This window comes from Heptranchias perlo, chromosome 4 (genome assembly GCF_035084215.1).
Source record: "Heptranchias perlo isolate sHepPer1 chromosome 4, sHepPer1.hap1, whole genome shotgun sequence".
NCBI classification, from domain to species: domain Eukaryota; kingdom Metazoa; phylum Chordata; class Chondrichthyes; order Hexanchiformes; family Hexanchidae; genus Heptranchias; species Heptranchias perlo.
Window position 1 is genome coordinate 118,656,859 of NC_090328.1, and position 14,739 is coordinate 118,671,597.

The 14,739-nt window shown below is 43.1% G+C and overlaps 2 protein-coding genes across 12 annotated transcripts in view; one reads left to right on the plus strand and one right to left on the minus strand.

Moving 5' to 3' along the window:
* Window positions 1-14,739, plus strand: part of aco1 (aconitase 1, soluble) — a 62,823-nt gene that overhangs the window by 36,574 nt on the left and 11,510 nt on the right. The window contains exons 11-16 of the mRNA XM_067983563.1: window positions 1,392-1,551; window positions 4,019-4,154; window positions 6,898-6,982; window positions 7,848-8,004; window positions 11,777-11,901; window positions 12,961-13,065. Coding sequence (XP_067839664.1) covers window positions 1,392-1,551; window positions 4,019-4,154; window positions 6,898-6,982; window positions 7,848-8,004; window positions 11,777-11,901; window positions 12,961-13,065 — 768 coding nt within the window. The remainder of the gene's footprint in view (window positions 1-1,391; window positions 1,552-4,018; window positions 4,155-6,897; window positions 6,983-7,847; window positions 8,005-11,776; window positions 11,902-12,960; window positions 13,066-14,739) is intronic.
* Window positions 1-14,739, minus strand: part of LOC137321234 (antiviral innate immune response receptor RIG-I-like) — a 131,416-nt gene that overhangs the window by 10,353 nt on the left and 106,324 nt on the right. For 2 of the 11 annotated variants that reach the window (XR_010962754.1, XR_010962753.1), the window contains exon 18: window positions 7,086-7,204. The exons of 7 other annotated variants lie outside the window; for them this stretch is intronic. Coding sequence is in view for 1 of the 4 variants with exons in the window: in XM_067983558.1 (XP_067839659.1) it covers window positions 5,631-5,698 (68 nt within the window). In the remaining 3 variants the exon portion in view is untranslated. Of the gene's footprint in view, window positions 1-5,630; window positions 5,699-7,085; window positions 7,205-14,739 lie in introns of those variants that run through there. 2 more of the 11 variants (XR_010962752.1, XM_067983558.1) reach the window with 2 other exon arrangements.

The window sequence follows — 14,739 nt, forward strand, 5'->3', positions numbered from 1 at the left end:
GCCAAAAACTCTGGAATTATTTACAAAACAATTGTTGCTACTATGGGGGGTTGTTAGAATTGCTCTGGATGGATGAATTAAGATGGGCCGAATGGCTTTCCTCATCAGTAACGATCTTGTGAACTTGTTTGCACTGCAATTTTACTAAAAAAAAACACTTGTATTTAAGACCAAGCACAAGTAGATGTGTATCAATATGACTGCATCTTAGAGGAAGTGAAAGATACTGCAGAATTTTCTCAGTCTTCCTGAACCATGCTTGCTCATTCTGAATAATTATTGCATTTATGTGGCTATTCTTAAGAAGGGAATGCATTGTTAATTACCCTGAGATTCTTGCATACCACTTGGAAACACTTAAGTAATTCTGAAAGTTCCCAGACATGTTTGTTAAATCTGTTTGCATGAGTATATTAGTTGGATTTAAAAGAAGAGGGGAGTTTTTAATCAATGAGATACTTCTCCTTCTCTCTTCCTTCACCTCCCCTCCCTCTTTCCCCCCCCCCCCCCAAAAAAAAATAGCATTGTTCCTTGGTTTAATATTTGTGCTGGGCCAGTGCTAAATTTTGTTGGATGGGACAGTTCCATGTTAGCACCTGGGATCTGTCTGGATAGCAATCTGTCAGACTTCCAAGGGAGCTGGTTACTGATGTCAATGGAACGCCTCCTTGTAGAATGGGAGGACTCTAAATGTAGGATCAACACAGTGAAGAAAATGAAAGTTAAATCTAAGAATGGTCTCTTTCAGATGAGAATGTTTTACTAATTTTAGACTGACTTGAGGGGGTGGCATGAAATGGCTCTGTATTGCAAATGCTCCCTCTGGAACATAGGAACAGGAATAGGCCATTCAGCTCCTCAAGCCTGTCCTGCATTCAGTTAGATCATGGCTGATCTGTATCTTAACTCCATCTACTCGCCTTTGATCAATAACTGTGAATACCCTTACCTAATGAAAATCTATCAATCTCAGTTTTAAAATTTGTGTGAAGAAGTGCTTCTTGACATCTCCCCTGAATGGCCTAGCTCTAATTTTGAGGTTATGCCCCCTTGTTCTGGACTTTCCTGCCAGAGGAAATAGTTTCTCTATATCCACCCTAATAACTCCTTTAATCATCTTAAACACCTCAATTAGATCACCCCTTAATCTTATACACTCAAGGGAATACAAGCATCTGCACTCTCCTTTTTCTTTAAAGTTTAATCACACCCCTTTGAAAGTTCGAGTGGGGTTGTGGGAAATTTCACCAGGGACAGTTAATCAAAGATGAAGTTGTTATATTGAAATTAAATTTCTATTGTCTTAAGTGAAATCTTTCCAAAGATTTTTCTCCCTCCATATATACATGTGTATATATATATATATCTCTCTCTCTGCCATTCAATTTTAGCAAGGATTTAAAGGATTCCAGATCCCATCAGCTCGTCAAGACGAAAAAGTGAAATTTAAATACAATGAACAGGAGTATGAGCTGCACCATGGTTCAGTGGTAATTGCTGCCATCACCAGCTGTACCAACACCAGTAATCCATCTGTAATGTTAGGAGCAGGTATGTTACCTACTGTAGCTCTCAGTTACCTACCTACATTTGCCCAAAGTTGGGGCTTTTATTTTTGCTTCTGTTTGGCAAAATGGTTGTAGGATAACTGTAGATCTCGTGTCATCGTTCAGAGTAAGTTAGATGATATGCCGTTTTATGCTGACAGGAGTATTGCACTATGTATTACGCACAATGTATTCTGCTAAAGAGCAGCTCTATTTGACTTGGCCTGTTCTGTCCCTTTAAGACCACAGAGTCTAATTGCTGTTAATAGGACAGACTAAGATCAATAGAGGTCAATTTCAGTTTTTGAGAAAAGATTGGGAGATTGGCAGGTACTTGTAAATTCTTGCCTCCAGGTTAGAAGAAATTAGTGTGGAATGACTTCTTTGTGTATATATCCTCCTGCTGTCCTGTTCCGTGGATTTTTTTTTAAAGAGTCCACCCAACTGATACTGGCTAAGTAATTTCAGTGATATAACCTTGAATGAATTGTGGTCAACCTTGCAAATGGAGATAACTTATTTCGTTGGTGCCTGACCCACTTCTATTTTATGTGTTTTAAATATAACTTGTTGGGTAGGATGGTGGGTGGCTGTATTTAAGTTCCAGTGCACTGCGCCACATAGTGGTAGAATGCAGGTTTGCATCTATGGTTCTTTGCATGAGAAATTACAAATCTCGGCTGTTGGGAAGTGTTGAACAGAGCGCAGGTAGTTTCTCATAAAAAGGGAAGGGAAAAGTCAGACAGGCACACACCTGAGACTACTCTTGCACACCCCTGAGAAGCATCGCTAGACACCTGGGACCAGGCTACTTGCCCCACCCTCATTGACACAATTGTTGTGTGGATGCACTGAGCTCACAGAAAGAGAACAAATTACCTTTCTTCTTTCCTTGGTAACTTATTCTACAGTTCCCAGGCTCTCTAATATAAGTCCCTTCATGACTTCGCCCCTCCAAATCTCTGCTGCCCGTATCTTAACTCGCACCCATCACCCCTGTGCTTGCTGACTTACATTGACTCCCAGCCTTGATTTTAAAATTCTCATCATTGTTTTCAATTCCTTCCATGGCCTCGCCCCTCCTTCAGCCCTACAACCCTCCGAGATCTCTGCGATTCTCCAATTCTAGCCTCTTGCACAGCCCCGATTTTCATCGCTCCACCATTGGCGGCCGTGCTTTCAGCTGCCTAGGCCCTAAGCTCTTGAATTCCCTCCCTAAACCTCTCTATCTCTCCTCCTTAAAAGCTACCTCTTTGATCAAGTTTTTAGTCACCTGTCCTAAATCTCCTTATGTGGCTCGGTGTCAAATTTTGTTTGATTATTGCTCCTGTGAAGTGCCTTGGGACGTTTTACTACGTTAAAGGCGCTGTATAAATGCAAATTGCTGTTGTCTATTTGACGGATTGATTTTCATTCATTGATGTCTTCATACAGAAGCACATTGAACTTTATAAACTTAGATCAGCCGATGTAGTTTGTACAGGTTCATAGTGACTTGAAGCAACTCAGTTGTTTACTCTCCTTGCACTACCGTAAGATGATGTTTTTGTGCTCTATCTCGGTAACTTGTTAGTATTATTAGGCATGCTTGCCAATGAAAAGACTGCAGTTGAAGAAATCCTAAAAGCCTTGAAACACATTCTAGACCAACTATTGTTCTGGTTTTAAAAAAGAGTCACTTGTTGATTCAGGAATACTTAACATACATTCCTAGCATACTTGTGATGTTTTTCCCAGCTGCAGTTGTCTTGTTGACTCTGATTTAAACTGCTGCACAGGAAATCTGCTATGGTGCCTGTATTTCATGTGTTGGAGGCATATGTCAAAGAGCTGGCACAGGCTCGATGGGCCGAATGGCCTTCTGTGCTGTATGATTCTATTCTATATAGTTCTTCACTCTTGTTATATTGAAGAAGTGATTCATGCTTTAAGGAGCTGATGCATCTTTTGGATATGTGTTTACTGCACAGATTTTGAAATGATGTATCAAATCATCCAATAGTGGGAACTATTTTATGATGAGGCAATTGTGGCGGATCAGAATTCAAATTGTGCATTTTTCTAAAGCATTTGCTAAGTGCAGTGGCATTTCTGCAGTAATAAATAAAATTGATTCTTCTAACTGTGCTTTATAATACTATTCAGCATTGAAATTAGTAGGTTAAAGTGCTAATTGTTTGTCTTATTAAGTTGCCCTGGCTAAATTAAATGTTCACTTGGCAAAGCCATCCTGTGCCCTTCTCATTGAATAGTATTGGTCACTATCAAATGAAAATCAATCAGTGAGGCGAACTTTTCTTCATGCAGTATACACAATAAATCTTAGCATCCTCTGGTAACAGAAGAAATTTCTCTATTGAGGAGAGGGCTAGTGTAAGAAATGCTGAGAAGCCACCCATTGTCTTGTATCTTGCTGTCACGGTGTTTCATTCAGGAAGCAGATTACATTTTTTTCCCCCTGTACCTTACAGGGTTGTTGGCTAAGAAAGCAGTAGAGGCTGGCCTCAATGTCAAACCCTACATCAAAACCAGCTTATCTCCAGGAAGTGGTGTAGTTACCTACTACTTAAAGGAGAGTGGAGTCATGCCTTATCTCTCTGAGCTAGGGTAAGTCCAGAATTCCTCCGTGGTCAATGTTGGTAGTCTTGGTCCATACTGGGATACTAGTACAGAGATTGAGTTTCTCATTGGTACTGTATACAATGTAGTCATTTTTCAACTTTCTTCAACATTTGTGTATAATTCTTGGGACTTTATGGAATGTAGCTATAATGTGAGAGAACTTTTGTAACACAATTGTGCCAATAATTATGTATGTTCTCTAATTTTAGTATGTGGCTATCTCTTTAAATCCAGTCCCTGTACATTTTATTTATATATATATATATATATATATATATATATATAAAAAAACACTGCAGTTCAGATCCCAGTACCAGACTTATTTCGATACTTGCCATAGAGGGAGTGCAGCGAAGGTTCACCAGACTGATTCCTGGGATGGCAGGACTGTCGTATGAGGAGAGATTGGGTCGACTCGGCCTGTATTCACTCGAGTTTAGAAGAATGAGAGGGGATCTCATTGAAACGTATAAAATTCTAACAGGGCTAGACAGACTGGATGCAGGGAGGATGTTTCCCCTGGCTGGGGGTCCAGTCACAGTCTCAGGATATGAGGTAGAACATTTAGGACTGAGATGAGGAGAAATTTCTTCACTGAGGATGTGAACCTGTGGAATTCTCTACCACGGAAGGCTGTGGAGGCTGAGTCACTGAATATATTTAAGAAGGAGCTAGATAGATTTCTAGACACAAAAGGCATCAAGGGGTATGGGGAGAGAGCGGGAATATGGTATTGAGATAGAGGATCAGCCATGATCATATTGAATGGCGGAGCAGGCTCGAAGGGCAGAATGGCCTACTCCTGCTCCTATTTTCTATGTTTCTATGATACATATGTTGGAAGGATAGTTCAAACTGCCTTTCAACCTGTAAGCTTGAGAGGAGTAATCAAGCTAACTTTAATCAAATGCAGACACTGTGATTTGTTCAGTTAAATGCGCGGTGGGCAACTGTTTTAAATTCACTTTCAATTATGAAAAATCCAAACCAGCCATGGCAACCAATGAAGATATATTTAAGTGGCCGGATCTGTTTGTTGGGTTGAGTTATCAGAAGGTAGTTGAACTGTCTGGAGAATGCACAGGAAAGTATAAAGTAGACTAGGCAACTCCCATAGTCAGAAAGCGCTTTGGGATGTCCTGAGATTGTGAAAGGTGCTATATAAATGCAAGTTCGTTCTTCATTTAGATTGTGACCTTTTCTATTATTTTGTCTAGTCGTCGGATAAAGGACAGTTTACTGTAAAGATATAACTATTACATTACTGTTAGATTATTCACTTGTTCATTGTTTAATACATTCACTTGATATCTTAAACTGGAAAACAAGGTCTGATGTGATGCTCTATTGTTCTCAAACTGAAGAGACCCCTTATGGAGGCACAAGATGGTCGAGCACCTGAAAGCAATTGCCAAACAGGATTTGGTATTTGTTTCCCCAGGAGAATTACTAAAAGCTTACCTAGATCTCAAGGCAAGGTTAGACTCCTCTGAAGGTTTGGGGAGTTGGGACTCATCCATGATAGTGATCTAAGGTATGAGACCCAAAATAATTAGAGTAAGAAAGTTGTAAAAGATGTAAAAATATAACAGTATTCAAGAGAAAAAAAAATTCTGATCATTATAGTTTAGCCATATATATCAAAAAGTCAATAAATGAGTAAAGTTTAAAATGATTTTCTGGTGAAACACTTTACATGTTTTCATTCTGATCACAGGTTTACTTTATTGTAGGACTATTACGCTGTTTAAAAGCTAGTGGCCCTTCTCTGTTCAGGAATTAAATATTTCTCTCTGGAAATGCAAACTGTTTTAGTTTCATTCTTTGAAATAATGAATATTTGTTAACCCTGTTCCAAAAGCAGGGAACTGTGGTTATTGAGCGCAAAATGGCTGATAGTTTTCATGCTTTTATGAAGACATGGAAAATCAGGGAATGCTGCATTACAATTTCTGTGTAGACTTGAGACTTAACATCTCAAACTACTAACAGGGTTAGCTATTGGTAATTGAATGATCAACTGAGTGCTTCTTCTTTAAGCTGCCATGTTCATAAGAACATAAGAAATAGGAGCAGGAGTAGGCCAATCGGCCCTTCGAGCCTGCTCCGCCATTTAATAAGATCATGGCTGATCTGATCCTAACCTCAAATCTATATTCATGTCCAATTTCCTGCCCGCTCCCCGTAACCCCTAATTCCCTTTACTTCTAGGAAACTGTCTATTTCTGTTTTAAATTTATTCAATGATGTAGCTTCCACAGCTTCCTGGGGCAGCAAATTCCACAGACCTACCACCCTCTGAGTGAAGAAGTTTCCCCTCATCTCAGATTTGAAGGAGCAGCCCCTTATTCTAAGATTATGCCCCCTAGTTCTAGTTTCACCCATCCTTGGGCACATCCTCATCGCATCCACCCGATCAAGCCCCTTCACAATCTTATATGTTTCAATAAGATCACCTCTCATTCTTCTGAACTCCAATGAGTAGAGTCCCAATGTACTCAACCTCTCCTCATACGTCCGCCCCCTCGTCCCCGGGATTAACTGAGTGAACCTTCTTTGTACTGCCTCGAGAGCAAGTATGTCTTTTCTTAAGTATGGAGACCAAAACTGTATGCAGTATTCCAGGTGCGGTCTCACCAATACCTTAGCCTTGGAAGATGCAGGCAGGCAGTGTGGGACTTCCACGTTTCTAACTATTTGTGATTAAATAGTTTTTTTTTTACTCTAGGTTTGAAGTTGTTGGCTATGGGTGCATGACGTGCATCGGTAACAGTGGTCCTCTCCCAGAGACTGTAGTGGAAGCCATTACTAAGGTAAAGTGCTATTAATATCACAATAGTTTGAAGAGTCCTTTATTGATCATGTGTGTTTATTGTGGAGTCGCTCAAAATGTACAACAAAGATGACCTTTGTTACCTGTGACTCCATTTGTGCTGTCAAAAGTACTAACGCGTTATGGTCCTTTGAAGTGATGAGCTACTTAAACCACAGTGCGATTAGACAGCTCATATGAATTTATTCTGAGGTCCATTATTCTAGAAAAGGAAAAATTAACTTACAATTATTTTTCAGGGAGTTAAAGAACTAGCAAGAAGATTCAACCATGATCAGTGTACTTATTCCTCTGAACAGGTTGAATTAAAAAGTAAATATGCTAATTAGCATTACCAGGACAAAGCAGCCCGCTTGAGTGGCACCCCATCCACTACCTTAAACATTAACACCCTCCGCTACCGGCGCACTGTGGCTGCAGTGTGTACCATCCACAGGATGCACTGCAGCAACTCGGCAAGGCTTCTTCAACAGCACCTCCAAGATCCGTGACCTCCACCACCTAGAAGGACAAGGGCAGCAGGCACATGGGAACAACACTACCTGCACGTTCCCCTCCAAGTCACACACCATCCTGACTTGGAAATATATCGCCATTCCTTCATCGTCGCTGGGTCAGAATCCGAGAACTCCCTACCTAACAGCACCGTGGAAGTACCTTCACCACATGGACTGCAGCGGTTCAAGAAGGCGGCTCACCACCACCTTCTCAAGGGCAATTAGGGATGGGCAATAAATGCTGGTCTTGCCAGCAATGCCCACATCCCATGAATAAATAATTCTTAAAAAAAGAAATTAGCATTGCTTGTACAGGTATTTTCAGTTATTTAATCCTTGTTTGTTCAGGGTGACCTTGTCGCAGTGGGAGTATTGTCTGGGAACAGAAACTTTGAAGGTCGTGTACATCCCAACACACGTGCTAATTACCTGAGTTCCCCACCATTGGTTATTGCATATGCCATAGCTGGAAGTTTAAGGATCAATTTTGAAAAAGAGCCATTGGGTAAGCTGCCTCACTGTGTATCTCATCCTTTAACTGCTAAAGAAGGATTTCTACAGCAAATAAAAACAAGGCTACAGTTTATTTTTAATTTATTCTAAGGATTCGTTAAATATTTTGGTAGACCTGCAAGTTTCTATTAATATGCGGCAGTAGAAAATCTGATCACGGCAGCTTGAAGACTTTGTGGGTTCCATTGTTACGGTTTTTTTCTCTTTTTTTGTTTGTATTTGTATGTTTTTCAAAATGTTAAAGTATTAAGTGTACTTTAAGATCGTTATGTCCTTGCTCTTGATTTTGAACCTGGAAATTTTGAGAAAGGAAATGGGTGTATTCTGTGGGAACAGTGATGTCAGCAGGTTGACATTTGTTGTGCTGTGCAAATTTGTGTCCAGGATTCCCCTACGTGGCTGGGTTCCTGTTCTCACACAACGGGTGGAAGAGATAGAATCAGGGACCATGTCACGCGCTGGGGTACTCGGCATTTCCAGTAGTTGATAAATCAGCAGTGACTGAGTCCTGAGACCTTAGACTGGGAAATAGTGCATGCTGCCACTGAGTCATAACTCCTGCGTGTTACTTAGTGACCTAAAGAGCAAAAGAAACACTTGTGCATTTCACGACCTCAGGATGTCCAAAAGCACTTTACAGCCAATGTCGTAGTCTTGAAGTGTAGTCACTGTTGCACTGTAGGAAAAGTGGCAGCCAATTTGCGTACAACAAGTTCCCACAAGCAGCAATGTGATAATGACCAGATAATTTGTTGTAGTGATGTTGATTGAGGGATAAATATTAGCCAGGACACCAGGGAGAACTCCCCTGTTCGTCTTTGACATGCAACATCCTGGAGGAGGAGGTTAATCCCTACTCTGTTCCAACCATGCAGCCTTCAAAATAGTGCCATGGGATCTCTTACGTTCACCTGAGAAGGCAGGCGGGGCTTTGGTTTAACATCTCATCCGAAAGACAGCACCTCCCACAGTGCAGAACTCCCTCAGTACTGCATTGCAGTGTCAGCCTAGATTTTGTGCTCAAGTCTCTGGGGTGGGGGACTTCAATGTCCATCACCAAGAGTGGTTCGACAGCACCACTACTGGCCGAGTCCTGAAGGACATAGCTGCCAGACTGGGCCTGCGGCAGGTGGTGAACGAACCAACACGAGGGAAAAACTTACTTGACCTCGTCCTCACCAATCTACCTGCCGCAAATACATCTGTTCATGACAGTATTGGTAGGAGTGACCACCGCACAGTCCTCGTGGAGACGAAGTCTAGTCTTCACACTGAGGATATCATTCAACGTGTTGTGTGGCACTACCACCGTGCTAAATGGGATAGATTCAGAACAGATCTAGGAGCTCAAAACTGGGCATCCATGAGGTGCTGTGGGCCTTCAGCAGCAGCAGAATTGTATTCCAGCACAATCTGTAACCTCATGGCCTGGCATGTTTCTCACTCCACCATTACCAACAAGCCAGGGGATCAACCCTGGTTCAATGAGGAGTGTAGAAGAGCATGCCAAGAGCAGCACCAGGTGTACCTAAAAATAAGGTGCCAACCTGGTGAAGCTACAACTCAGGATTACATGCATGCTAAACAGCGGAAGCAATATGCTATAGACAGAGCTAAGCGATTGCACAACCAACGGATCAGATCAAAGCTCTGCAGTCCTGCCACATCCAGTCATGAATGGTGGTGGACAGTCAAACAACTAAGGGGAGGAGGAGGCTCTGCAAACATCCCCATCCTCAATGATGGCGGAGTCCAGCACGTGACTGCAGAAGACAAGGCTGAAGCGTTTGCAACCATCTTCAGCCAGAAGTGCCAAGGGGATGATCCATCTCGGCCTCCTCCCGATATCCGCACCATCACAGAAGCCAGTCTTCAGCCAATTCGATTCACTCCACGTGATATCAAGAAACGGCTGAGTGCACTGGATACAGCAAAGGCTATGGACCCCGACAACATCCCAGCTGAAGACTTGTGCTCCAGAACTAGCTGCACCTCTAGCCAAGCTATTTCAGTACAGCTACAACACTGGCATCTACCCGACAATGTGGAAAATTGCCCAGGTATGACCTGTCCATAAAAAGCAGGACAAATTCAATCCGGCCAATTACCGCCCCATCAGTCTATTCTCAATTGTCAGCAAAGTGATGGAAGGTGTCGCCGACAGTGCTATCAAGCAGCACTTACTCACCAATAACCTGCTCACCGATGTTCAGTTTGGGTTCCGCCAGGACCACTCGGCTCCAGACCTCATTACAGCCTTGGTCCAAACATGGAAAAAAGAGCTGAATTCCAGAGGTGAGGTGAGAGTGACTGCCCTTGACATCAAGGCAGCATTTGACCGAGTGTGGCACCAAGCAGCCCGAGTAAAATTGAAGTCAATGGAAATCAGGGGAAAAACTCTCCAGTGGCTGGAGTCGTACCTAGCACAAAGGAAGATGGTAGTGGTTGTTGGAGGCCAATCATCTCAGCCCCAGGACATTGCTGCAGGAGTTCCTCAGGGCAGTGTCCTCGGCCCAACCATCTTCAGCTGCTTCATCAATGACCTTCCCTCCATCATAAGGTCAGAAATGGGGATGTTCGCTGATGATTGCACAGTGTTCAGTTCCATTTGCAACCCCTCAAATAATGAAGCAGTGTGTGCCCGCATGCAGCAGGACCTGGACAACATGCAGGCTTGGGCTGATAAGTGGCAAGTAACATTTGCGCCAGGCAATGACCATCTCCTACAAGAAAGAATTTAACCACTCCCCTTGACATTCAACGGCATTACCATCACCAAAACCCCCACCATCAACATCCTGGGGGTCACCATTGACCAGAAACTTAACTGGACCAGCCATATAAATACTGTGGCTACAAGAGCAGGTCAGAGGCTGAGTGTTCTGCGGCGAGTGACTCACCTCCTGACTCCCCAAAGCCTTTCCACCATCTACAAGGCACAAGTCAGGAGTGTGATGGAATATTCTCCATTTGCTTGGATGAGTGCAGCTTCAATAACACTCAAGAAGCTTGACACCATCCAGGACAAAGCAGCCCGCTTGATTGGCATCCACCACCCTAAACATTCACTCCCTTCACCACCGGCGCACAGTGGCTGCAGTGTGTACCATCCACAGGATGCACTGCAGCAACTCGCCAAGGCTTCTTCGACAGCACCTCCCAAACCCGTGACCTCTACCACCTAGAAGGACAAGAGCAGCAGGTACATGGGAACAACACCACCTGCACGTTCCCCTCCAAGTCACACACCATCTTGACTTGGAAATATATCGCCATTCCTTCATCGTCGCTGGGTCAAAATCCTGGAACTCCCTTCCTTACAGCACTGTGGGAGAACCTTCACCACATGGACTGCAGCGATTCAAGGCGGCGGCTCACCACCACCTTCTCAAGGGCAATTAGGGATGGGCAATAAATGCTGGCCATGCCAGCGACGCCCACATCCCATGAACGAATAAAGAAAAAAAGAAAGCTATAACCTTCTGACTCAAAGATGAGAGTGCTACCCACTGAGCCACGGCAGACACAGCAACAGCAGCACTTCAATGGAGAAGGGAAGGTAGTAATTTAGACACATGGACGTTTATAAACATTCGTACAAATCTAATTTACACTTGAATAATTTGGAATATTTTATAAAGACCCATTATAAGAGCAGGCTGCATGGTTGGAACCAAGTAGTGATTAACCTCCTCCTCCAGGATGTTGCATAATGTGGAACAGTTTTATATTTACAGCTGAGCTATACTTCTTTTCCCTTTCAGGTGTTAATGCAGAAGGAAAGGAAATTTTTCTGAGAGATATTTGGCCAACCAGGGAAGAACTGCAAGCAATTGAAAGGAAGTATGTTATTCCTGCCATGTTCAAGGAGGTTTATGAGAAGATTGAGGTAAACTGGATGGACTTTACCCAGGAAATTAAAAGTTTTGATAGTTTAAATTGTTGCAACAGTGTCTGAGTGAAGCCTTACTGACATACTCTATTCTAATAAATATTTTAAAATATTTCAATATGACATTGAACCCTGGGCTTGGGCTGATAAGTGGCAAATAACATTCGTGCCAGGCAATGACCATCTCCAACAAGAGAGTGTCCAACCAGCTCTCCTTGACATTCAACGGCATTACCATCGCCAAATCCCCCACCATCAACATCCTGGGGGTCACCATTGACCAGAAACTTAACTGGACCAGCCACATAAATATGTGGCTACAAGAGCAGGTCAGAGGCTGGGTAATCTGCGGCGAGTGACTCACCTCCTGACTCCCCAAAACCTTTCCACCGTCTACAAGGCACAAGTCAGGAGTATGATGGAATACTCTCCACTTGCCTGGATGAGTGCAGCTCCAACAACACTCAAGAAGCTCAATACCATCCAGGACAAAGTAGCCCGCTTGATTGGCACGCCATCTACCACCCTAAACATTCACTCCCTTCACCACCGGCGCACATTGGCTGCAGTGTGTACCATCCACAGGATGCACTGCAGCAACTCGCCAAGGTTCCTTCGACAACACTTCCCAAACCTGTGACCTCTACCACCTAGAAGGACAAGGGCAGCAGGCACATGGGAACAATACCACCTGCACGTTCCCCTCCAAGTCACACACCATCCTGACTTGGAAATATATTGCAGTTCCTTCATCGTCGCTGGGTCAAAATCCTGGAACTTCCTTCCCTACAGCACTGTGGGAGAACTTTCACCACAGGGACTGTAGCGGTTCAAGAAGGCAGCTCACCACCACCTTCTCGAGGGCAATTAGGGATGGGCAATAAATGCTGGCCTCGCCAGCGACGCCCACATCCCATGAACGAATAAAAAAAAACACCACCTTTTGAAATATGGTAACTACTGGCCTCACTATCACTGTGGTCCTGTACTGGATTAGAGGTTCAGAAATGATAGGTCAGAAGTACAGTTACTTTGTTCATTCATACTTTTTCACAGAAAGGAAATAAATGCTGGAATTCTTTGAATGCTCCTGGTGACAAGCTCTACACTTGGAATCCCAAGTCAACGTATATTAAGTCTCCACCATTTTTTGAAAACCTGGTATGTACTGATAGTGGTGTTTTCAATATCTTAGGATCACTGCCCCATCCTCGCGGAGGAAAGATTCTAATATTACCTGATTTAATCTACCTGTAATATTTAGATTAATAATCTTCATAGAGTGCTTAAGATTGACAGAAATTCCGTGTGCTTAACACACAAACTGCAGTGGTGGTCACTCTAATGAAAGGAAAAGACTTTCATTTATATAGCGCCTTTCATGACCTCAGGATGACCCAAAGCACTTCACTGCCAACGTAGTACTTTTGAAGTGTAGTCAATGTTGTAATATAGGAAACACGGCAGCCCATTTGCGCACAGCAAGGTCCCACAAACAGCAATGTGATAATGACCAGATAATCTGTTCCTTAATGATGTTGGTTGAGGGATAAGTATTGGCCAGGGCACTGGGCAGAACTCACTTTGCTCTTCTTCGAAATAGTGCCATGTGATCTTTTGCATCCGCCTGAGAGGGCAGAAGGGGGCCTTGGATTAACGTCTCATCCAAAAGACGGCACTTCCGACAGTGCAGCACTCCCTTGTTACTGCGCTGGGAGTGCCAGCCTCGATTTTGTGCTCAAGTCTCTGGAGTGGGACTTGAACCCACGACCTTCTGATTCAGAGGCGAGAGTGATACCCACTGAGTCACGCCTGGCACTCTAATGGTTAAGTAGGGATGGCTGAGCTTTTTCCTTCCTGCAGCATTTGCCTGCTAGCTTTGACCACTTCTCTGGCTTATGTTTGCACTTCACCCTGAACAATTACCCAGATCAGATTGTGATCAATTAAAGCTAAAGCCACAGTTTTGTGTGTACTGGAAATGTGACGAAAAATAAAGCGAACAAATATTTTTTTTTGGATGCTTCCAAAGTAATTCATCTGATGTATGTGGGACCTTTCTATGCAAAAATAGCTGGTGTTTGTCCATATAGGAACATAGGAACAGGAGTAGGCCATTCAGCCCCTCGAGCCCGCTCCGCCATTTGATAAGATCATGGCTGATCTGTGATCTAACTCCATATACCTGCCTTTGGCCCATATCCCTTAATACCTTTGGTTGGCAGAAAGCTATCTATCTCAGATTTAAAATTCGCAATTGAGCTAGTATCAATTGCCGCTTGCGGAAGAGAGTTCCAAACTTCTACCACCCTTTGTGTGTAGAAATGTTTTCTAATCTCGCTCCTGAAAGGTCAGGCTCTAATTTTTAGATTGTGCCCCCTACTCCTAGAATCTCCAACCAGCGGAAATAGTTCCTCTCTATCCACCCTTTCTGTTCCCCTTAATATCTTATAAACTTCGATCAGATCACCCCTTAACCTTCGAAACTCTAGAGAATACAACCCCAATTTGTGTAATCTCTCCTTGTAACTTAACCCTTGAAGTCTGGGTATCATTCTAGTAAACCTACGCTGCACTCCCTCCAAGGCCAATATGTCCTTCCGAAGGTGCGGTGCCCAGAACTGCTCACAGTACTCCAGGTGCGGTCTAACCAGGGTTTTGTATAGTTGCAGCACAACTTCTGCCCCCTTGTACTCTAGTCCTCTAGATATAAAGGCCACTACATTGCAAAGTAATTCCTTGTTTGTGAAGTACTTCCAGATGTTTTATGTTTTAAGACATAAAAAGGCACTATATAAATACAAGTATTTTTATTTCTTTGAGTCAGGTGATTTC